Source organism: Maudiozyma barnettii, assembly GCF_903064755.1.
Source record: "Maudiozyma barnettii strain CLIB 1767 genome assembly, contig: KABA2_06, whole genome shotgun sequence".
Lineage (NCBI taxonomy): Eukaryota > Fungi > Ascomycota > Saccharomycetes > Saccharomycetales > Saccharomycetaceae > Maudiozyma > Maudiozyma barnettii.
Genome location: NW_024545243.1, coordinates 13,813 through 37,470, shown reverse-complemented (window position 1 = coordinate 37,470; position 23,658 = coordinate 13,813). Strand labels below are relative to the sequence as shown.

Sequence of the window (23,658 nt, the reverse complement as noted above, 5' to 3'; positions counted from 1 at the left end):
ATTTTTGACTAAGTTTTAATATTTTGTGTCCAAATTTATTCTTTTTGTCGGAGTTCAAAAAAACGCTCCATATATCCAATCAATAAACAAAAAATTAAAAGTGATGTATATTCTTTTTATTATATAATCTAAATTTTTGCAAAATGAAACATACCTATTTTTTTATTTATTTATTCGTGAGATATGTGTTAATACGGTCCATTCTTAACATCACTTCTTCCATAAACACCTCACTTAAACCAGGTACATTAGACTCTGTTTCACTAAATTGTTGTAATAAATTAGTTACTCTTTGTCTTGTGTCGACATCTTTTGCTCTTTCGCTCATACGTTGTAAACAATAGGAGATCACATTATTGAAGTAATCTAAATTTGTCAATACATCCTCTTCATTATTTGGCTTCAATGAATTAGAATGGTTTTCCTCGGGGTTCTTGTCAGAATCTATATCCATTCCTGAACCTAATTCGTATAGGTTATATTGTTTTAATTTCTTGAATGACCTCTGTGTATCGCTCTCCATTGTAATAGGAGTAATTGTTTCATTTTTCATATTCTCTGTGAGGGGACTCCAATTATGATTCGAAGTTGAAGTGTCAGTAGAGACTGCAGAGTCAATAACGGGACCTCCTCTCATGGAGTTAAAATCCCATATTGGTTCATCAATACGACATAAAGTGTTATAAAATTTATCATTGATGGAAAATTTTGGTTGTCTATTAAAATAATTGCGATCTCTTGCTTTAATATTTTTACAAACATCGACATCATCCTTAATATCCTTAATATGATCCTTATAGAACAAAATAAATTCAGATTCTAATAATGCTGTAGTACCAGGTCTTTCCTGAGGAACCTTAATTAAACATTTAGCAATAAAACTCTTGGTAAAAGGGTTAAACATTCCATGTAATCTTGGAGATTTCCTCTTAACTAAATTAGCAATCACTTTCATTGGTTCATATTTGGATAACGGTGGTAAACCTTTTAATAATTCATAAGTTGTAATGCCTAGGGACCAGATATCTGCTTTTTCATCATACCCATCATTAATTTCGCGACTGATTACTTCTGGTGCCATCCAATATGGTGTTCCAACAAACGTATCTCTCTTTAAAGTAGCTGTCATTTTCCCACTTACACCAAAATCACCTAATTTGATTTGACCTGAATCTGTTAAAAGAATGTTTGCAGCTTTAATATCTCTATGAATCTTTTTTTGATCATGTAAATATTGTAAACCCAATAAAACGTTTTTTATAATAAAGGATACTTTAATCTCTGGTAAACCTGTTTTGTAACAATATTTAATCAAATCCGCACATGAGCCACCTCCACAATATTCCATTACAATCCACATTGAGACGTCTTCCACTATAGTAGTAAGGTAATTTGTTATATAAGGACATTTTAACTCTGCCAGAAAGAATATCTCTTGAGCCAATAGACTAATATCTTCATCTGTGAATTCTAAGTTGACTACTTTAATAGCCACCAATTTCCTAGTTCTATTATCCACAGCTTTGTAAACATCTCCAAAATTCCCACGACCTACACATTCTTTAATCGAGTAAAGGTCTGTTGGAGAAGGTTCCATTTTTAATACAATTGTAGATCGGTGGAATGAAAGCGTGTCGTGTATTTTGTACAGAAGAGTTTGGACAAAAAAAGAATTAGTAATAAATATTAATTAGTAATTAGAAAAGATATGATAAATATATACATTAATATATATGCAAATAGATGAAGAAGATGTTAGGAACAAAAAAATTGAGCAAAATGTAATAATCTACCTTATTGATTTTATATTCTATTATTTTTTTCCCCTTTGACTGAAAACAAAACAGGAAAAAGTTTTGTTATATTGTGACGTTTTTTTTTAAATATTAAGGGACAGATGGAGGAGATGCAATTGCAGTGCTGGCAGTAGCACTGGCAGTAGTGGTAGTCGGTGGTATACTTTGAGATGGATTTGCAGTAGCAGAAGACGAAGGTTCTTTCTTCCTTTTCAACGATTTATGCATGGATATTATATTCTGTGGAGCCTTTGGTATACTTGCCAAGGACCAACGTTTCATTGAGCTCCCCCGTTTCTTGTGATGATCTGTAGATTTAGACCTACTCATAGAAGAAGAAGAAGAAGAAGTCTGGGGATCTTGTGTTGTTGATTTAGTACTGGTCTTTATTGATAAAAACACATCTCCATATATATCTAATTTATTATTCCAATACTCTAGGGCTTCATGTGGCCACCTCCGTTGGGCCTCTATATCAGTTGGAATGTTTTGATCAATCAATAGATCATTAATCAGTAGGAATTCGGTAATACTAAACACCAAGGTTGTTTCTCGTTTCACGTTGTGTTTCAACGAGTATTTAAACAAGGAGACGTTTTTAACGTTAGTTTGATTTTTTTCATTCTCCACATTATATTGTTGAGACAGTTTTCTTAAAGATAGATCGCTTTGAGCAATAGCCCTTTGTAAAAGATGAATACTTTCACTATGGATGCCTTTAATGACGGATTTCAACGTCTGATCATAGTCCAAATGGGAAACCTTCACGAATTTTTTCTCGATATATTTTTCATTAATGAATCTTGATCGTTGTAAATCTGTAGCATGACAGTCAATTCTATCCTGTTTCGTAATTATTTCTTCGTAAATTTCATTAACTGTATCATTTCTCAAATTGTGTTTAATCAAATATCGCAGTTCCAAGTCCTTAAACGAGTCCAACGTCAGCGATCGCACCTTCGACACATGGGTGCCCATTGAGCGATGAACACCTGAGCATTTGATACACAGGACACACAGCAAATTAATCGAGATCCAGTCCACTGTTCTTGAGGATCCGCAGTCGCAACACACCAAATTCGACGGATGCGACTGCTGCACCCGCCTCAAGAGGGGCGAGTCGTCAATCTGGTCTATGAGATGGTGGGTGCGGACGACTCCGGGACTCGGGCTTGCTGAGGATGCTATCGAGGACGACGAGGATGCCGATGGTGACAGAGCTGTGAAGAGAGGGATGTGAGTGATGCGTTCAAACGAACGAGACTTGGACTTGTTTTTCAACGGATGATGTGTAGTGTCCTTCATCCTGACGGTAGTGCACGGGTATGTTGACCTAGAACCCTCTGTGTGTGTGTGTGTTTCTGTTATTCTCTGAATAATGCTAATATATAGTGTTAGTTATGTAATCATCTTTGTTCTGTTCTTTGTTTTTTACAAGCTCTGCCACCAAAATTTTTCAATGATGCGCGAAAACCCTAAAAAGCCCTAACTGACCTGCATAAGATAAAATTTCATCAATATTAGTATTATTATTATTATTATAATTAATTAATTAAAAATGTACGTAAATTACACATATGCTAAATGAACAGCAATGAGAGACCCTTATAAATTAAACCATAAACATTACCCTTAGTATCAGCCGACTTATAATAAGAAAGCGATACCGGCGGCGACAGCAGCACCCAGGGTACCGACGTTCATGGAGTTAGCAATGGCAGCACCGGTGGAGATCTTGGAAGAGGTGGTGTGGGTGCCGTTGGTGTTGTTGGAAGAGTTACCGGAGGTGGAGTTGGAGACAGCGGTACTGTTGGAGACAGTAGAGTTGGAGACACCTTGAGCAGAGACAGCGGTGGCAGCTAGGACGACGGCGACAACAGATTGGAATTGCATTGCGAGAATAGAGAGCTATATGTAGTTTTGTAGTTGGGTAATGGAGGAACTATTGCACAACAATACAACAAAAAAACGGGGAGTGTAACCAATGGAACTAATTGAAAAACCCAGAGGTTGTGTCTACTTATATAAGAAACTCGAGGTAAGTAAACAAAAAAATCCTCTGGCGGTCGGGAAACTGAAAAATAAACAAATTTTTTCGTTTTGTTGTCGCGTTGCGTTGGGGGCCAAACACACAGCACAGCGGCCGCTCACAGGCAGAAACGCGAGACAGCGATTCCCCAATTGGGAGGGTGGTGGTGCGGTGGTGCGGTGTGTGGGTGGACAGCCACCACCTCCAGAAAGAAAGCGGGCGGGCGGGCCCGCAGCAGCAGGGCGACGCGACTCATCGGCTGGGAGAGTTCGTGTTGCGGGAGGATTCCCGCAGGCGGAGCGTGGGGTTTTCGCGTCGCGTGCACGTGACCTGGTGGCACCTCGGGAATTTCCCAGCGCGGATTGGCAGCGGGCAGCCCTTGACAGCTTTTGCCCCGGCGAGGGAGAGGAACTGCTGTGGTGGGCGTTATGTAAGGGCCGTCGGCGGGAGCGGTGGGTGTCAGAGGGTGGGGTAGTATGCTATTTTAGAACATGCTGGGTGTGGGTGTGTTGCACCCAGACAAGTGCGGTTCTTGTCCTTGAGCTGGAGACGATCCGTAAGCGATTCTTGGTGGTTTCGCTAACTGGGACATGCGTCGCTTCTGGCTGGCTGTTTCTGCTGAGCGTAGCAGTCGCTCTCTCGCCACCCTCGCTGCCCTCAGCTCTCGCTGCTTCAGAAAAATGTAAAGCGCAGATAAATAGAGACACCACCACAACACACTGCACTACACCAACGATTCTGGGATGGGGGACCACAACAAGCAAACCAGAAAAGATGGAATTTTGGGACTGGATACTGGTGTTTATCGCTGTCTTTGTGCCGCCCGTAGCCGTCTTCTTGAAACGAGGCCTGAAGTCAAAGGATCTCTGGATTAACGTCCTGCTGGCCATGTTTGGGTTTTTCCCAGGGCTGATCCACGCCCTATATGTCATTAGCACGCACCCTTCACGGCTCGCTCATGTCAGAAGAAAGAGAAACAGTGACACCAGACACCGTCTTCACGGTGAACAGTCCCCATTGAGAGATGAACAGGAACCACTGTTTCAGAGAACTCAAAGGTATGGATCAGTGTGAGGTGAAACAATATATCCATCCCTATATGTTGCGGGCCTCTGGTCGTGGCCCGCGATGTCCCGCTGAGTGGGAAAAAATTTTGGTATTTCTGCCGATTACTAAAACTGAGATGAGATACACACACACACACACACATATTGATGAAAAGGAACCTCTACGAATAATCAGATTGTACCCCTCAACCCCCACTTTTAATAGCAGTAGGGAGTAGTGGTATAGTAGTAACGGAATAGAGAAGAAAGAATGGACTTGCTAGGTGATATCGTCGAAAAGGATCCTTATGATGATAATAGCAGGCTAGAGAACCCGATTGTTCACAAGACAAAGAATGGGTTTCCTGAATTGTACAAACCGAAAAAGATCTCTTCGTGGAAACAGAGATTGCAACAGAAGAAGCAGAAGAACAAGACAACGGACGTGGCGAGTGCTGCTGTTCCTGTGAAGAAGTCACTCACTGAAGCCGAATCGATTCATGTGGACAATATTAAGAAATTGAACGATATGACCGACGAAGAAATCATGAAGGAGAAAACGGATTTGTTGAACTCACTGGACCCAAAATTGATCCGAAACTTATTGAAAAACATTAATAAAAGACAGGATAATGAAACTCCTTTGTTTGCAGAGATGGAAGGTGCCTCGGGGACTTGGGTAGGTGGGTTTAATGAAAATTTGAAAAACTTACCAAGTCTATCTAATAAACAAGTTAATGATTCCCTGGATATCGTGACGCAATCAAAAGTACAAGCAAGTCCCGTAGTTTCTCCAGTGATACAGACTATTGCCAACGAATACGACGACGACGACGACGACGACGACGATGTGGAATACCCACCATTGGATGAAGACGACGTGGCTCCATTGGATTATCAAATGGCTCAATCGATAGACCATACTGCAAATGAAGATTTATTGAAGGACGTCCATTTTATATCACCACACCACCATGACGACGACGACGACGATAACGATACCCCCTTGGATATCAACGATCCAAACTTCGACGAAAAATTACACGATAGATATTTTCCTCATTTACCCAAAGACATAGATAAATTGAAATGGATGAAATCAACTCCAGAAGATGAGACCGCAAAGGATAATGCTGTCATTGAAAGTGTATCCGATTGTAGATTCGACTTCAATGGGAACTTGGTCCCGCCTACTCGTGAGATCACATCCACCACCACATCTGCATTGCATCACCATTCCCAGGACCCTCAACTGGCAGGATACACCGTCTTAGAACTGGACCATTTGTCAAGGTCGACATACCCATCTCAACGATGTATTGCCATCCAAACGTTGGGCCGTATCCTTTATAAATTGGGTAAACAATCCTATTACCAATTGATTCCCGAAATCGATGCAGCAACGTATCAAGAAGATGGGAATATTGAAAACGTTATGAATAAGATATACGCAATGTTTTGGGAGATGTTAAAGGAATTGCAAACTATCGAATGGCTAGAATTCACCTCAATAGAGAAAAATACCCCAAATTTATCTGTAAGAAATTACGCAATCGATGCATTATGGTTATGGAAACAAGGTGGCGGAGATTTTAGGAACAAGAAATAATAAGTAGATAATAGTATATATATTTGTAATTCACATCTATGGTATTCAGAGAAAAAAATAAGATCAGCATAACCTCTAGGACAATTATACCATTGTATTGGCGACTTCCCGATATCCAAGTACATCACACCAATATACATTGCTTATAAAACATAAACGGCGTATAAGTGGATTCACTATGAGGAAACAGTTTAACTGAGAAGGATGAAAATTCACCCCAACCCAATACGAAGTACCTAATGGTTGTATCGTCTTCAAGCAAGGCATATGCAATCAGCTAGGCCAAATGGTCCTCAGTTGTAATCACGTAAACAGATCGGAATCCAGTGGTATCAAATAGTATTGTATAGAGCCGTTTAACTTTATACCTAAGTAAATAAAGTGATCTCTTCCCGTATACACACTCCAAAGAGCGAACCAGAACCCGAATTGACAGATACGCACATCCTTCGAACCGTAAGACAAAAAAGTTTTCTAGGTAATGAAAAACTCAAAACACTAGAAGGCGTCAAACGTTCGATGGAGGCCATTCTGCACAAAATTGACAAGTAACTGGTAACAGAAATAGAAACCTTGCTCTATATCAGATATCTCGATTGTCAAAAAAGTGAAACACAAATAACTAAAAACCCATTATAAGACCATATTTTTTCTATGAGATGAGAAAATGCAGAGCTTAATCTTTGCATAAAGACACATTCATTGAGTATTGTGCACTCAACAAACTTAAGACATGCAAATCATTCAGGAATGAAATAACTATGATAATAAAAAAAAACAACCTGATGACAAATGGAGCATTGTATCCCTATAATGTAGGAGCAATGAGATCTCTCAGTGCAGACAAACATATCAGAATATCGTCACTTCTTTCCTTGTCTAGTCTATTCCTTTGGTTTACTGGTATGTTGTTATAGTAATCTTTCAACTCTTTGGCTGTCTTTCTTGCCTTTTTATATTCAAGAAAACTTTTTCAGCAAATCGAGCGAAAATTTCGCTGTGCTGAGTGATGAGGTAATTGTGATTTTATTCTGAACATTTAAGAAAAGTAACAGGTAGGGTTTCCAAGAAGTTTAAGACTTGTGGGGAGGAGCTGTGTTGCAACCTGAGAGGTTGTTACCAATCGTTACAAATAGGAAATGTATATAGATGAGATGCAACTATCACACAGGGGGACTCGTTCTTCTTGGAAAATGTATTAGAATTTTTATATATATGATTGTTCGCAGCAGAAGTAAAAGTAGATATCAGGCTCTTGTTCAAAAAGATAACCCAATTCATTGAATATATAACTAAATATATGTATATGTGTACCTGTATTCTAATGGTCAGTTCTTAAGAGGGCTGTTTCAATCATTCACGTAACAAAAAAGTAAGTCGCGTCTTAAATAACGTAAACAATGTCAACAAAATAAAACAAAACAAAACAGACTTTTTAAAGATAACAAAACAACCAACTCACTATGAGGAAACACACGAAACATCTAACTCTCAGGATTCATCTATACCGTTGCGATGAATTATATCAATACTGCTAATTATAAAAAAGAACTTGACTCACTTTCTAAAGTGAATAATACCATATCGGATGAAAACCTGATAGAACAAGGAACAAGGTTTAAGGACCTTAATACTGATCTTTTACAATCTGTGCAATTATTATCCCAAGACTACCCTGAATTGGTAAATATAACTGAGGATGGTACTACTACTATTACTCAACACTCTCAGGATAAAATCATCGATTTTGAATGTCTGGAGGAAAAAATTGTTCAGTTTAACAAGATCATCATGTCTTTGAGAATGATCTATTTAGAACAAGAATCCCTAGATAATTTCTTAAGGTATACCATATCTTCGAATACTCGAGATCTTCCCATCGAGTCTATTGATGACCCTAAAATATTGACGCTGGAATCTGAAGTGAATACTTTAGAAAACGATGCCATCTCTGAACGACAACGAGAATTAAGTGATATTAAGTCTCGAATCTCAAAGAAAAGCATTTATTTGTTCAATGATGATTGTATGATAAAAGAGTTATGCATAGAGACTAGTGAACAGTTAGAAGAATGCCAGGATTTACTGGAACAAATCGATCGAGAACAAATTACAATGAAAAAAAATGAAGTTCGTAAAAGCCAGGATAAGATTTCCAAGATTACAAACACTTACAAAAAATGGCAAACGATCAACAGACAGATGAAACTTCAGGAACAATTATCAAGACAAGTCGAGGATGCAATAATGCTGAAGACCTTAAATCCTTCTTCCACTAACGATAACAATAAAGTTGAATCTGATGTTATCATTAAATACAAAACCATTTCCAAATTAACAAATCTTCTAGAGAAATATTTCTTACCTAATTTTGATAATATTGACAATTTAAAAATTTCACCATTAGACCATACAATAACGTTCACAGTGAAGGATAAAACTGATAAAGAATACAAGGTGAAAATAACATTAGATGAACAGACACATTCTTTGAAGGATATTGACGTCAGCGATAATAACACAATGGCAAAACAAATCATGAAGCTATATTATGGAGAATGCAATATATACAAAGTTATTTACTATATATCTATTAAGATGTAATAAATACATGACGAATTGGTTTAATGGTTTTTTCTTTCTTTTTAAAAAAACACAACCAAATGAATAAATAATCTTGTTGAAGAGGTGATGACTATGGTGGTGGTGTCATTGATTGTCTTTCTAATTGTAAAAATGCACCCATTGCACCAAGGTATCCTTCATGTTTAAGGAAAAATGCTTGTTTTGTACCCTTTGACCAAAAATTGATAGCATAACTTAGGGTGTTCATTGTCGTGAGATGGCCTCTAATATACGAGCCACCGAAATAAATGTTTTGAATGTTATGAATATGAGCTTGTAAATATGCAATTTGACCGATATTATTCGATACAGCATAAAGAAGACTCTTACAGATGTCTTCATTATTAAATTCATGTGGTCCCATGGGAGCACCACTACCATTATTGCCATCCTCTATTATGCCATTTTCAATAGAATCTCTACGCTCACTGTCAGTATCACTAGTATCACTACTATTACTACTACTGGTAGCAGTTCCACTACGTTCACCAGTCCGTTCACTCCGTTCACCAGTCCGTTCACTCCGTTCTCCTTGAAACACTTTCCCAAATGAACTAGCAATACTCGATGCCTTCAACCCAATTTTCCCGTAATCCGTACCATATATATCTCCTACCAACATATCTACATTAGTATTATCCCCATCTTGAGCCCATTGCAACATTTGATCGTAGCTCTTAGCACCAGTAATCAAAGATAACAACCCCCACAACGTACCCCCACCTAGGGACGAGCCTCCAACTCTTTCAAATTCGTTTGGTCCGTTGACTTTTAGGATAGAGACACCAGAACCTATATTCACTAACATATATGGATATGTGCTATCATTAGTGACGTTGATCCCACGTAAAAGTTGTCCCTCTGTTTCACTATATGTAAATACTTCATCTGAGATTGTATGAATGAAAAAATCCAATCCATTAATCAGACAAGCCATTTCATCTAATTGCACAATTGGGTCTTTCAATTGATTGAATTCTTTATCTAATAAGCTTTTAAATTTAAATGCACCACCACCAGTAGCTACCAGCCGCGTGTTTTCGTAATCATTATTATTATATTTTCTAATGATCTTATGCAACAATTGTATGAATTGATCAATTTTTTCTGTCTCGATGGTTTTAAATCGCAACGAATTCTTCGAGTGTGACGAGTATACGACTTTAGCTAACGTTCCACCAATATCCACTGCAATGATAAACTTACTGCTGTGAGGTGTAAAAACATAGTCGATTTCCTTTGCGTAATGAGTCATAATATACCGATATTATTTCTTGATTATTTCCGTCCTCTTGTTGAACTACTCAGTATCGTCGCCAAACCTTTTCCAAAACCGTACCTCAGAATATATATATATACAGACAACCTATCAAAGTATTGTGATAACATCGTAACTAATTATGTACCAGATATATATATATATATATATCTGGCTCTGGTATTGTTCATAATGCTGTGGACAATGAGCCTCTCACTTCTTTTCCCTTTGGCTGCCTGTGCAGGTCGCTCTTCCTTCGCTGTGCTAAATTTTTCACTTCGAAAAATGCTCTGCTCGGCTCCAAGGAACGACGAAACCGGCACTAGCCCTAACGGGTGTTGTTATGTGTTCTGTGGGAAACCCTAGGGCTGTACACACTAGTGGTTGTGTTGGTATTAGGGCTCGCATTCGATATATCCGTAATAACTCAGAATTAAATCCGAGGTTTGTCTATTGGGGGCAGACTTAAACGAACTGCAGGAGGTGACAACGGCGACCAGTCGAGATAGAAAAATGGATTGTGCTGACTGTTCATGTTTGTGGGGGTGCTACTACTTAAGGTGAGGGGATAATGGGAAGCCCTGGCCTCATTCTTTTTGCGCTGTTTGCTGGCGTATAACGGGACTACCACCACACACATGGTATACTTCGAGCGTCGCAACTACACTCGTGGTATTCCCACTCACACGAACTACAATTATTTATATATACATATTGTTGGCGATATCAAAAGGCCAGCTCTACACACGAACCGCAGTCTGCCTCCTCTCCAAGCAAGTTGGGTGGTTTGTACTGATGAAAGATATCGTTTCCTCCTCACACACACGTAATATATAACATGCTCTTGAACCAATATATATACACATATACATATATATATACCGTCGCTTATGTTGATGACTAGTCATTGGGATCCCCAGTTAGTAGGCTCAAACGTCCCAGCCAATCAGATCAGAGTAATCCGGCCTCACTGGAGATATCGTTGTCCCTTCGCGCTCTTCAAACAAAAACTGAAATTTTCTCGCTGCAAACAAAAAATATATACAGACAGAGCCATCCCCTCCCCATATATATATATACCATATAGAAGATAGGAAATATAAAGATAACTTGCTGGAACAAGATATCTACAAACGAACCATTCCAGAGAAGGAGCAGAATATTTTCAGTTCACACTTATACATACATACATATACACCATGCCTCAATCATTTACATCCATTGCCAAAGTCGGAGAATACATTTTGAAGAGTCCGGCACTAGCCAAAATCTGCGTTCCAGTGGCTAAACAATACGTTAACCTAGCAGGTTATAGAAAGCTAGGTCTTACATACAACGATTTGATCGCTGAAGAGAACCCTATTGTACAGACCGCTTTGTCCAGATTACCTGAGGACGAATCTTATGCTAGAAACTATAGAATAATTAGAGCTCATCAATCTGAATTAACCCATCATTTGTTGCCAAAGAACGAATGGGTTAAAGCTCAAGATGATGTTCCATACTTGTTACCATACATCCTAGAGGCTGAAGCCGAAGCTTTAGAGAAGGTTGAATTAGATAACTTGGAAATTATCAAGAAATAGATGAAATTGGATTTGCTATATAGCAAAACAAACAAACCAAACCAAACCAAACCAAAAAATAGACTCATCTAATAAATACGACGAACGCATAACAAAATATTATTCAATAGACATCCATCCCTCTTTACTTTTCCTTTCATATTCCTGTACCTTATTTAATATTTTTGCCGTAGGGGCACCAGAACCAATAACCTCATCCTTATTTAATTTATTCTACAAAATTTATTTATTATTATATACAAGAATTTTAATATCGTTTTAACGGTTTATCAATTTTACAGTTATTATTATTATTATTATTATTATTAGAATATTATATTGATCATAAATAATTAAATGTCTATATACTAGTTACAGTACACAACTAAAATGCTAATGAGGAAAGAGATATGCAGTTAAAAAAAAATTAATGGACAAGAATGGAATATAGGCTGTCAATGAGGTCATTTACAACACATGTTCATGCATCCATTGTTTATATTTTGGCCAACCTTTCAAATTATCCAATTTTTCATTCAATTCAATGATTTCTTTAGTTGGAATATATCTATCGGTAACAAAATCCATATCTTCAGGTTTAACAAATTTATCACGTTTAATGACCCACCAAACGATATAACAAGCAGGGAAAATAAATAGTTCCAAATACACAGAGAAGAAATTCTCTACATCCCATGGATCGAATGACGACCAACCTTGAACCAGAATAATAAACGTGACAAAGACCACTAGGATCCATGGACCCCAAGGATAAGTCCAGTTGACGAATTGTAACTGATCAGTCAAACCTTGGGCTTCTAGACCCTTTCTGAATCTGATAGAGGTAATCCCAATACATAACCAGGCGATTTGATTGGAGACACCGACAATGTTTTGCAACCAAGTCCAGACTTCACCGGCACTAATGAAACTTGACCCAAATGCTAAGAGACCGATCAACGAAGTACAAATCACTGCAACGTAAGGAACCTTGTAACGATTAGTCTTACAGAAGATCTTAGCCGGCAACATCCCTTCTAGACCCATGTTGTACATGACACGAGACCCTGCAAACAAAGCATGGTTACAAGCACTGATGACACTAGTCATGATCACTGCGTTCATGAAAGAACCTGCAGATTTGGAGCCCGCCATTTGAAATACAATGGTGAAACTTGAAGTGACGACTGAACCTGAGGAGATACCTGGGTAGTCATATGGAACGTTCATTGCAATGAAGAAAGTGGAACCCACGTAAAAGATCAGAATTCTCCAGAACACTGTACGAATAATCTTTGGGGTGTTACGAGTTGGATTTTCTGTTTCACCATTAGTTAAAGTAATTGATTCGGTACCACCATAAGCAAAAGATGCAGATACGAACAACGAGGCAAAACCTTTAAAACCTGATACAAAAGGTGCTTCACCATGAGTCCAGTTCCTGAAACCGATATATTCATGTTGTGGATTATGACCTACATTGACTACAATAGATAAAATGAAGAAAATGATAATGGCAATGACTTTTAACATAGCTAACCAATATTCGGTTTCACCATAGACTCTAACATGAACGACGTTTAAACAAACGACAAGAGCCCAGAATAATAAAGAGGCAGCCCAGTATGGGAACCCTTTATCACTTGTCTTCCAGTAGTCCATAACTAATTGTAAAGCAGTCAAATCTGAAGCTACTGACACAGCGTCATTAAACCAATAATTCCACATAAGAGCCATTGCAAATGAATCTGAACCGAATTTTTTAGCGTAGGAGACAAAAGAACCTGAAATAGGCATAAATGTAGACATTTCACCAAGACAAAGCATAGTCAAATAGACTACTATCCCCATAATGGTATAATTCATAAACAGAGAAGCGGGACCACCTGTTGCCAACGATTTGGATGTAGAAAGATATAGACCCGTACCAATAATCCCAGCAATACTAATCAAAGAGACATGACGAGGTTTCAAAGCACGTTTTAAATCTTCACGAATTCTTCCATCTGGATCTTCTTCATCGATATCAACTAGATTGTCTGGAATTGCTTCCGCCGTCGTATTAACAGAGTCGTTCAAATCATATATTATTCCTTGTTCTTTTTTCAAAGATTTATCTGAAGTTAAAGTATGCCTCAGTTCTTCCTCTTCCCAATGAACAGGAGGTGAATCAGACATTATTATAGTAGTATTGTTTTTTTAAAGTGAATATATGAAGATGTGGTATGAGTATTATTATTGTGAAAAAAAAATATAATTAATGCTGAATTCTATTTTTTTTATATGTTGAATATAATAAAATACAGTTGAATTTAATATTATGAATGCAGTTGATGCTTGATATTATAGTGTATCAACACAAGAAAGATTACAAGATGCAATAGTTTGAAAATATATTTATTGGTGAAGTAGAATTAAATAATCCATATTTCTTTTATATATATATATAACTATTCTTTCAACGTCAGTAAAATCTGCTTATGTAATAGAGACTCAAACGAAAAGAGCCTTGCGATGGAAGGGGAAGGCTACCAGTTAATGACACTAAACCTTGAAGCACGTTGAAGTGAAAAATTTATCATCGCCAACCAAAAAACTGTGCTGTCTAAATCAAACGGCAAGTTCCCATACATTTAAGTGACCTTCGAGAGACTTCTTGACCCAAAAAACTGGGGACGGGGGGGGGGGGGNAGGGGGGGGGGGGGGGGGGGGGAAGGACAGAGATTGTAGAAGGGATAGACAGGGCCAAACCAAAGATCGGAAGACTGTGTGCTTAACTACAAGTAACTTGGCCTGTGTATCATCAAATTATGTAATTATGTAATTACATAACAAAAAATGATTTCCTCGTCGGGGATTTTGCCGTGTCTCTGACACTTTTCTTTCCTGATTTCTTGCTTACTCAGAAGGGCAGCAGAGCGTTGTGGTGCCTCGGACAAGAAACTGTGGCTTCTTTCAATCTCTGGGCGAGGGGAGTTGCCGTGCCGGGAAGTTGGGCATTTGCATTTACACGTGATCTGTGGCTTCGAAAGAGAAAAAAGTGTGGGTTTGGTATCGTGTGGAACGAAGTGGCTAATTAATATGCCATCGCTATTATGTAATATTGCAAATTATATAATAGCGATAGAGAGAGCAGGGACTTCAGAGGTGATGGATGATGAAGTGTGGGGCTCTCTTGAACACTCCGAATACACCATTACAATAGGCAGAGGGTGTTTTTTTATGGGATAGCCTCATAGTTCGTTGTATCAAAAAACACACGGGACAGTACTTCACAGAGGGATATATAGAGAGAGACAGGATGACTTTGTTAGGAACTGTGAGTGTCACGGTGACTTTAGTGGCCACACTAGTGTATACGGTAATATCCTATTTACATAATGGAGACAGTAGTATTTGGGCAGTGTACGAGCAATGGCGTAACGCACTCCATATTGGACTTGCATATTTTGTCTATCAAGTGACTGACGACGTACCTCATTTAATAGCAGGTAGATCACCAATCTCGACGATAGACAAAGACGGCAAACCGGAACATAAAGAAATGGATAGAGCTCAGATTCCAAACTATATGTTGGGTAGAGTAACGAATCATCTGTCTAGAACATTGTTTGTAGTGGTAGTGAGTCAATTGATATTGAAACTAACAAATAAATAAATAAGTAAATATGGATATATACATTAATAAATATATGACTGAGTCTTTTATTGGTCCTTAGAATTTGTGGACTTGTGACTTCGAATACCCAAGTTCTTGAAGATACCCAGACAAGGAACCTTGAATGATTAAGTTTTTCTTCTCGCCAGAGACTGCCTTCATGAACCCTGAAGGTCCACAGACAAACAGTTGTGTATTCTCCTGAGGATGGGCAATATTTGCCTTCAAATAATCTTTGCTGATATTACCAATTTCACCTTTGAAGTCACTAGCTTTTGGATCACTAACAAAATATACAACTTCGAAATTTTCGGGATACTTGTTTTGCAATTGATCCAATTCCTTTTTGAAAGGAATATCTTCAACGGTCTTATTACCATACAACAATTTGATTTTAGTCTTGTTTTGGGGATTTTCAATCACATTATGAGCTAATTGATATAATGGCGTAATACCACTACCTGCACCCAATAACGTCATCACATCAAACTTGTTTGGAACATACTTATAGGTGCTCACAGAACCTCTAAATGATACTTTATCACCAACGTTCAATCCAAATAAATGACCAGACATCTTACCTTGTGGCATATGTTTCACTAATAATTCAATGTTCTCGGCGGAATCAACTTTGTTGATAGGAGTGTATGGCCTAGTGACATTAGATCCATCTTGGACTTTTGCAGAGGCAAGGATCATAGAGGAAAGTGTCAGTCCGTTGTTTGTAGAGTCTGCAGGCAATTGGAAAATAAACCGCTTTGTATCATGGGTCTCTTCAATAATTTTGACAATTGGTAACTCCACAGAGTTGAAGATCCCTTTAAATGTATGACCCGCGGTACATTTGGAGAATTGACGACGACGATAGATGGCGACTGCGATACCACCAAGGACGATTGATCCAGCAATATATGGCATGATTTTTCTTTGTTTTGTTAAAATACTGTTCATGTTTTAATGAGTTATCTGTTTTTGTCTTCCTAATTAACAATGAATTAGAAAGAAAACCAAGGAACTGAATTCACATCCCTTTGTTGAAACTTCATGGATATTTATATACACTTTTAAAATGATGATAAACCTTCGAGAGTTTCCTTCTTCCTTAAAGTTTCCTGTTGATGCTGTCACAAATCCGTGGAAATAGCGGATAATTAATGACTATGGCCGCGGAAATACCCCCAGAAAAGAAAAATATAGTAACAGTGGTGAACCCCGGAGCTTAACGGATTGGCATCTGCAACTGTTATGCTGGCAATACCTAAGTGATCGGCAACTTTCTTATTTTAGTAGTCTCTATGTTGATGTTCCAGATGGAGACTACCTTAAACCAAGGATTTATCACATCTGTTGGCGGTGTTTTTGCTTGGCAATTTCGTCAAAGGGTTGCCACTCTTATGTGGACTTCATGTATAGTTTAAATGGAAACAGGTATAATGAGTGACCATTCAGTACCATATTGAAATATATCGTTAATACCAGATTTTCGATATATCTTATAGTTAACCGAAAATTTTTATATTTTGTATCTATAGATCAGTACCGGACCCTTCCGCGATGCAAATCCTTTTCCAGACAGTAAAACCTCAAATATAATATACGTATATTTTTCAGTTACTTAAAAATAATTACAATAACAATAAGAATAACAATACAGGAAATATTCAAAGACAAATATACCTTATATAAATCACAACAGGTTCATATAACCATCTCCGATTACTATTACTGTTGATCATGGGTCTTGTAACCAGACTGAAAAAAACTGTACTGAAAGATGACCGTCTTAGAATCGAAAAGACTACAGCCAAGAACATTCCTGATTTTTTACATTTTACAAGTGAAAGACATTTACCCATTGCTCAAATATTTGGAGATACCAGCAGAGTCATATTTCCATCTGTGCAAGCTTATGATATGTTTAAGACATTTAAAAAATTGGATCATTCGTTCCTCAAGGATAATAACGGGGTAGGTATCCCTTTGTTTAGGATTCGTAGCGTAGAATGGAATCAAAGTAACTTCAAAGAAAAGAACAAGGAATTAGTATATCAGATATTTTCATATGAATTGAGAACCTTAAGTGAAGTACCACCTTATATGGATGGTGAAATAGTCTTAAGTAATAAAGAGGTTAACCTTTATAAATGTATCTATTGTGATATATACAAAGCTAACTCATCGGGAGGAACTACATATTTTATGGAATTTAAAGATGATTCTCTTGGGGAAATCCCAATGATTCACAGGTTTCAATACCGAGACATGGATACGAACATCTATAATTGGAATTTTAGATGGCATGTGAAGTTTAGTCCAATAATAGAAAATGATCACTATAAACTTGGTTATTTAAACCCTGACACAGTTTCGTTATTAGACGCTCCAAAGATTGTAGAGGACAAAAAATTATTAAAAGTAACTAAAAATCAACGATTTAAACTTGTGTTTGGACATTACACTTCTGAAGATAGTGATTTTTTCCCAAGCTCTATAATTAAAGTAGCAGATTTTACCATAGGAGAAAAAGAAGTTGTTCCTTCGTTAGGAATACGAGACGTCCCCGTTGTAACTAAAATATTTTCTTGTCAATGTTTGTTAATTCACATTATAGAGTTAGAAAAGAGAAGTGGCGAAAGAGCAATCAATGCTCCTTATAATACACCATTCATTATGATGTAACGCATATGTATATAAATATATTCTTAAATAATACCAATATTCCTTCTAGTATATATTTTCCTCCCTTATAGGGAAGTTGAATTTTCTATGATATCGGGAGAAGAATCATCCAATTCACCCCATAGAGCTTCATATATTTCAGAAAATACATTCAATTGTAAGAAATCATCTAATGTCGTAAATATTTCAGGATTGTCACTAGAGTCCATAACAGTCGTTACACTCTCAGTATTTTCCCCGTCTGAATTTGGCACACTCACTGATGTAGGTGGTGTGAAATTGTCCATGAATTTAGATTTTGTAACTTTATTGATTTCTTTTAGAACTTTAATATGTGTCGGAGAATTTGGAATATTGGCCAATAATATCGTGAAACAAGATGAATCGATATTCAAAATATCCTTACAAATATTTCCATTCGTTGTATTGATTTTAATAACTTCCGATATTAACGTCTCTTCACTAATGTTTCTCTTTTCAACATATATCTGCAAAAATATCCTAGTCAAAACAAATGTAAAATAAATCGGTAGATTAGTACCTTCTTTAATTCTATCTAAAGTGACAACTGCATTGGTTGCCCCCATTCTACCACAAGATCTTTCATTATGCACAACAGTACAAACATCATTAATAGTGTCGATCATATTACAAATAGGATTATCGATGGAATAAATAATGACATGCATGAAAAACATCGTGATCAATCTATTATATTTAATATGCTCAAAAGCATTTCCAATATTCGACAACTTTTGCAACGAGCTTGAACACAGTTTAAAAATATCTAGTCTCTGTTTTAGTATCAATTTATTGATCAAAGTTTTATCCTGAGTCCTTGGGGCGTTGCAAAAGCGTATCAAGATACTTTCAATAGTGTTGTACATCTCGACACGACAATATCTCATGGTCATATATGCATGAAGTCTATCATTCGATGGAACTAACTCACCAATATATGGTTCCATTTTTTCGTCTAATTTGGCAAAATTCCATGTTAATCGTTCTATAATTTGTAACAAGTCATGTAATGTCTTTTCAAAGTTTGGATATTTGGAAGAAAATATTCTATAATCGGTAAAATCTTTATTGTATAATATGGATCTAAAATGTGTTGTTAACAATTTAGTCAACAGGAAACGAGATATTTCTACAAATGTCTGAGCATCGACCAATTCGTTACTAAAATCAACGGTGTCCAACAGCATTTCACATTCCATAGTTTCATTCAATCCTAAACTCATCCACTTCCTAGGTAATAAACATAGAGACATACTCTCATCAAGTAAAAATGGTTTTCCAGTATTAACTGAAGCCCAACGGTCAAACCACATACATTTCCAAAACACAGAACGATACCGATCGGCTGTAGTCTCATTTAATCCAATATAATATTCCCATCTATTCAAACCATCAAAAATTGTATCATCCACTGCTATTGAAATAATGTCCCTTAGATTGTAACTTTCAACTTTATTATTCACATACTCCATTTGTGTTAAAAGTGCATCTGCAATATTCAGATCTCTGAATTTGGTCTTGTGTATAAGATCCTCGCAATGCTTGAATAACGTACCCAAAAGAGTATCTACCTCATAAAATACCGCGAGACCTAATGAATCTGTACCTTTCAAGTAAGAGTAATTTTTAATACTGTTAACATGGATATTTAGAAATTGTAAAATTTGGATTGGATCATCTGACTTTATTAATTTAGATTTATCTTGGACCATGTTTAGAAGCGAACATATCCTATTTATTATATGATTCACAACATGCTGATCAGTATATTGTATACTCTTATCCATATGCTCTGCAAAATAAGTTTCAAATGGTGCTAAATTTCGTTCAGCAATTTTATTCGAACAATAATGACTCAAATCAAAAAATTTCATATACAGATAGAAAGTCATTTTCACCTCCGCATGATTAAGCTTTGAACTAAATAATTTCTTAAATAACCACCCAAAGCCTTGCTTCGTTAGTAGACAGAGTGGAGAATAGAATCCAAAATATCCATTGACAACTTGTTTCTGGTCATCATCGTCCAAGTTGCTCGATATAAATCTGTTGAATCTAATGGAATCTAAATCAATAAGCTCGGTTTCAATGGATCGATCGGATTCATAATCAGTCATCTTGTCACTTTCAAGCATTACACGCATATCATTTCTAAAAGTGTTCAATTTAGACTGAAGTTGTGCAACAACAGGGTTCAGTTTCTGGTGGTCTATAGATTTCAATTTAGATAATGTATTGACACATGTGGTTAATGTCCTTAGATCCTTTCTAATATCATCTTCTTCCTTGTATAAGGTAGTTTTATGAATACTTCTATCGTCAAAAGTACACTCAGTCCCAGCCTGTGAACAACTTGCACATGGTTTCACCCCATTACATTTTATCTTCCTTGATCTGCACGTATTGCAAGCTTTGCTTACTCTTGGTGCTTTCTTTCTTGCTTTTGAAACACGATTACTCATTGCCGAGTTCAACATTGCAAAAAAGAGTGCCCTAATGATTATTAGTATGATTAGATGCTCTCTTACAGTTCTGGTTTATCCTGCTATTTTTAAAGTCTCTCTGATCTAAGCCTTTATTTAAGTCATCTTCTGTAATAGTAAACTTCTATAGGAGTTGGGCACCTAATTTTTACTTTTTTTCAAAAGTTTACGTAAACGACGCGGAACTAAAATAGAATCCACTCTCCATGAAACTTTGAAAATTATTCAAAGTGAAAAAATACATATCCTAAAAATAGTGACACATAATCAGATTTGATATACTTTTAACACTTGGGCCCCTCTAGAGTTCGGAATTTCTGGTAGTTGACCGAATGTTCAGATCATGAAATAATATAAGTTATTAATTAGTAATTTAATTAAAAAAAAAATATGTTTAAGTAGTATTAATGAATATGTACCAAGTTTAAGTATTTATGCTAAAAAAGTATGTTGAACCTTACTACTCAGGAGAGTGCAGAGGCTCAATGGATGAATCCATTTGTTTATTGAACAAATCTGGATTTTGCACGCAGAGCGGCACCATATTTGTAAAGAACGAATGGAACAATACATAGGAAGATCGTTAAGAAACCAACGATTGTAGAACCCCATCCGACTGGGTAGCCATCAATGGCCAAGTTGTTGTACATGGCTTGACCAAATAATGGCATAGAACAAGCAAAAGTGGCACGGAATAGACCGTTACCAGCAAAGACAGCAGCAGTGTGATCTGGGTAGGCAAATGCTAGGTATGAGAAAGTCACTTGGAACAAATTGAAACAACAGATAACAAAGAATACTTCAGCAATGATTGGAACAATCCAATGTGTGTTAGCAGCCCATCCAAACAAGAAGATGGCCAATGGGAAAAACCAACACACACCCATCAATAGAAGTAAGTATGTCTCTGGAACGAAAGTACCATTTTTGAATTTTGGTAATAAGACCTTCACCAAGAAGGTTAAGAAAATCCCAAAAGCAATAGCACCACCAACAGCAAAACCCATAAATGCCAAACCAAGTTCAATCAATGTAAAGTGATAAATACCACTAAAGACGATTGGGAAGGATTCAAAGAATAGATAGAATGAACCATAAGCCAAAGCACAGCATACATCAAATGCAAGAACAATTGGTTCCAATAAGATGATCTTGATAGAAGAATAGAGAGTGGAACCGATTAAAGCCCAGAAGTTAGACTCGGCGTCTTTCTTTTCTTGTAGTGTATAATATCTGTCATCACCAGTTTCTCTTCTGATTCTTCTAGCTCTACGAGATAGGATAGAAGCTGCAGAAGTTTCCTTAAAGAAGAAGGCTAATAATATTAGCGTGAAGGCTGACATCCAAGTCAATAACCAGAAAATCCATCTCCAATTCTTAGCAATAACCATAGATGCACCCAGCAATGGAGCAATGATAGGTGCTACAATAGCACCAACAGACCAGAAACCCAAAAATACGGGAACAATCTCTTGCTTCATCACATCAACAATGGTAGCACCACCAGTGGCCAAAGCGGGAGAACATAATACACCTGTGATAAACCTCATAACAATAAGACCACCAATATTATGAACACTGGCAATAGCAATTTGGAAAATCATGAATAAAAATAAAGTATAAGTGTAAACTTGTTGACGACCAATCTTAGCAATGTCAGTAATTGGAGAAAGAATGATTGGACCAAGACCGTAACCTAGAACATAAAGTGACATATTTAATGTGGCGACAACATGACCGACTTTGAATTCTTCACGAATACCTTCTTCACCCGGCGTATACATCGAGGAACCCATATATGTAACAGAAGTTAATAACATTATTTGAAACATAATAAAATATTTTCTTGCATTTGACCAGTTCTGAGGATTCTCTGGATCATCAGGTCCAGTCCAATCAACCAAAAATGGATCGTTTTTAAGTTCTCTATCGTGGAGGGTTTGGTCTTCTTTCCGTACAGAATCGCTTTGAGAACCTTTCTCTATATCTGATTCTGATAAATCTTCACGAGAAGATATATCTGATGAACTTGGATCTAAATCGATCCCATTTTTTAAGTTATGTAATTCGGAAATCTTAATGACATTTAGAAATTCTAAAGCATCAAAAAAAAAGGTATTTTTGAAAGTAGCGTAATTAGACATTTTTCTTTCTTTGTTAGTGTATATCAATGCCTTCGATGATATTATTATCTATCATAACAAAAGAGAAACAAATGGAACATAATCAGGAAATATTATATGCAAATTATAATCTAAACTGACTTGGTATTTATATTCATTCAATACTTCAAAAAACTAAAAAAAAAACACAAAAATGCAAAAACTTTTTAAGCATTAATCATCAATTTGGCAAGACTTAACCATCACCAGTATCAATGCATTCCGCGGGCCATGTCCCTCATAATTCTTCACCTTCATAGTCACCACCTTCCTACAGTCTGTGAAATAAAATAAAGAATGAATATATCTACTTTACTTAGGTAATGGTCCTTCCAACTAACTGAAAAATATAAACGTTTCTTCTTTTGGCAATGATGATTAAGCTTAGCTAATCCGAAAAGAAAAGAAAAGAAAAAAAAAGAAGAAAAAACGGGTCTAACATGGGTCTAACATGGGTCTAAGATGGCATTACACACAGCTAACTCTTATTTCCATTTCCAAAAATATTCCGACTCTTCCCTATTTTAGTGTAGTGCATAAAGAGAGCCCTCTCGATTTCCACGGCCGTAAGAACGGGTTTCTCAATACCCGTTTTCTTGGTAGAAATCATTCACATCTCGGCCGAAGCAACGATAATGGTCCTTTTTAGTAGCTATATCTCAGTCATCTACGCCGTTGTTTATAGCTTTGAGAGACAAAAACGAAAAATTCTCCGAAGAAATTGTCT

The 23,658-nt window shown here is 36.9% G+C and overlaps 13 protein-coding genes across 13 annotated transcripts; 5 read left to right on the top strand and 8 right to left on the bottom strand.

Annotated features, from left to right (window-relative positions):
• Positions 1-166: 166 nt before the first annotated feature.
• SPS1 (putative serine/threonine protein kinase SPS1) lies at positions 167-1,597 on the bottom strand (the record flags this gene model as incomplete). The annotated part of the gene is made up of 1 exon (XM_041551133.1): positions 167-1,597. The coding sequence occupies one exon, from the start codon at positions 1,595-1,597 to the stop codon at positions 167-169; it is 1,431 nt and encodes a 476-aa protein (XP_041407067.1).
• A 289-nt stretch (positions 1,598-1,886) lies between these two features.
• AGE1 (GTPase-activating protein AGE1) lies at positions 1,887-3,101 on the bottom strand (the record flags this gene model as incomplete). The annotated part of the gene is made up of 1 exon (XM_041551132.1): positions 1,887-3,101. The coding sequence occupies one exon, from the start codon at positions 3,099-3,101 to the stop codon at positions 1,887-1,889; it is 1,215 nt and encodes a 404-aa protein (XP_041407066.1).
• A 342-nt stretch (positions 3,102-3,443) lies between these two features.
• KABA2_06S00440 (uncharacterized protein) lies at positions 3,444-3,689 on the bottom strand (the record flags this gene model as incomplete). The annotated part of the gene is made up of 1 exon (XM_041551131.1): positions 3,444-3,689. The coding sequence occupies one exon, from the start codon at positions 3,687-3,689 to the stop codon at positions 3,444-3,446; it is 246 nt and encodes an 81-aa protein (XP_041407065.1).
• A 91-nt stretch (positions 3,690-3,780) lies between these two features.
• Positions 3,781-4,899, top strand: SNA2 (Sna2p; the record flags this gene model as incomplete). The annotated part of the gene is made up of 1 exon (XM_041551130.1): positions 3,781-4,899. One exon carries the CDS (start codon positions 3,781-3,783, stop codon positions 4,897-4,899), a length of 1,119 nt encoding a protein of 372 aa, XP_041407064.1.
• A 243-nt stretch (positions 4,900-5,142) lies between these two features.
• On the top strand, positions 5,143-6,480 carry RBA50 (Rba50p; the record flags this gene model as incomplete). The annotated part of the gene is made up of 1 exon (XM_041551129.1): positions 5,143-6,480. One exon carries the CDS (start codon positions 5,143-5,145, stop codon positions 6,478-6,480), a length of 1,338 nt encoding a protein of 445 aa, XP_041407063.1.
• Positions 6,481-7,995: 1,515 nt separating this feature from the next.
• Positions 7,996-9,084, top strand: KRE28 (Kre28p; the record flags this gene model as incomplete). The annotated part of the gene is made up of 1 exon (XM_041551128.1): positions 7,996-9,084. The coding sequence occupies one exon, from the start codon at positions 7,996-7,998 to the stop codon at positions 9,082-9,084; it is 1,089 nt and encodes a 362-aa protein (XP_041407062.1).
• A 91-nt stretch (positions 9,085-9,175) lies between these two features.
• Positions 9,176-10,360, bottom strand: CAB1 (similar to Saccharomyces cerevisiae YDR531W CAB1 Pantothenate kinase (ATP:D-pantothenate 4'-phosphotransferase); the record flags this gene model as incomplete). The annotated part of the gene is made up of 1 exon (XM_041551127.1): positions 9,176-10,360. One exon carries the CDS (start codon positions 10,358-10,360, stop codon positions 9,176-9,178), a length of 1,185 nt encoding a protein of 394 aa, XP_041407061.1.
• Positions 10,361-11,562: 1,202 nt separating this feature from the next.
• QCR7 (ubiquinol--cytochrome-c reductase subunit 7) lies at positions 11,563-11,949 on the top strand (the record flags this gene model as incomplete). The annotated part of the gene is made up of 1 exon (XM_041551126.1): positions 11,563-11,949. The coding sequence occupies one exon, from the start codon at positions 11,563-11,565 to the stop codon at positions 11,947-11,949; it is 387 nt and encodes a 128-aa protein (XP_041407060.1).
• Positions 11,950-12,396: 447 nt separating this feature from the next.
• On the bottom strand, positions 12,397-14,106 carry KABA2_06S00308 (amino acid permease; the record flags this gene model as incomplete). The annotated part of the gene is made up of 1 exon (XM_041551125.1): positions 12,397-14,106. One exon carries the CDS (start codon positions 14,104-14,106, stop codon positions 12,397-12,399), a length of 1,710 nt encoding a protein of 569 aa, XP_041407059.1.
• Positions 14,107-15,643: 1,537 nt separating this feature from the next.
• Positions 15,644-16,537, bottom strand: KABA2_06S00286 (cytochrome b5 reductase family protein; the record flags this gene model as incomplete). Its single annotated transcript, XM_041551124.1, has 1 exon — positions 15,644-16,537. The coding sequence occupies one exon, from the start codon at positions 16,535-16,537 to the stop codon at positions 15,644-15,646; it is 894 nt and encodes a 297-aa protein (XP_041407058.1).
• A 783-nt stretch (positions 16,538-17,320) lies between these two features.
• On the top strand, positions 17,321-18,265 carry KABA2_06S00264 (uncharacterized protein; the record flags this gene model as incomplete). The annotated part of the gene is made up of 1 exon (XM_041551123.1): positions 17,321-18,265. One exon carries the CDS (start codon positions 17,321-17,323, stop codon positions 18,263-18,265), a length of 945 nt encoding a protein of 314 aa, XP_041407057.1.
• A 65-nt stretch (positions 18,266-18,330) lies between these two features.
• Positions 18,331-20,763, bottom strand: KABA2_06S00242 (Zn(II)2Cys6 transcription factor; the record flags this gene model as incomplete). The annotated part of the gene is made up of 1 exon (XM_041551122.1): positions 18,331-20,763. One exon carries the CDS (start codon positions 20,761-20,763, stop codon positions 18,331-18,333), a length of 2,433 nt encoding a protein of 810 aa, XP_041407056.1.
• Positions 20,764-21,272: 509 nt separating this feature from the next.
• Positions 21,273-22,913, bottom strand: KABA2_06S00220 (MFS transporter; the record flags this gene model as incomplete). The annotated part of the gene is made up of 1 exon (XM_041551121.1): positions 21,273-22,913. One exon carries the CDS (start codon positions 22,911-22,913, stop codon positions 21,273-21,275), a length of 1,641 nt encoding a protein of 546 aa, XP_041407055.1.
• Between the last annotated feature and the right edge of the window lie 745 nt (positions 22,914-23,658).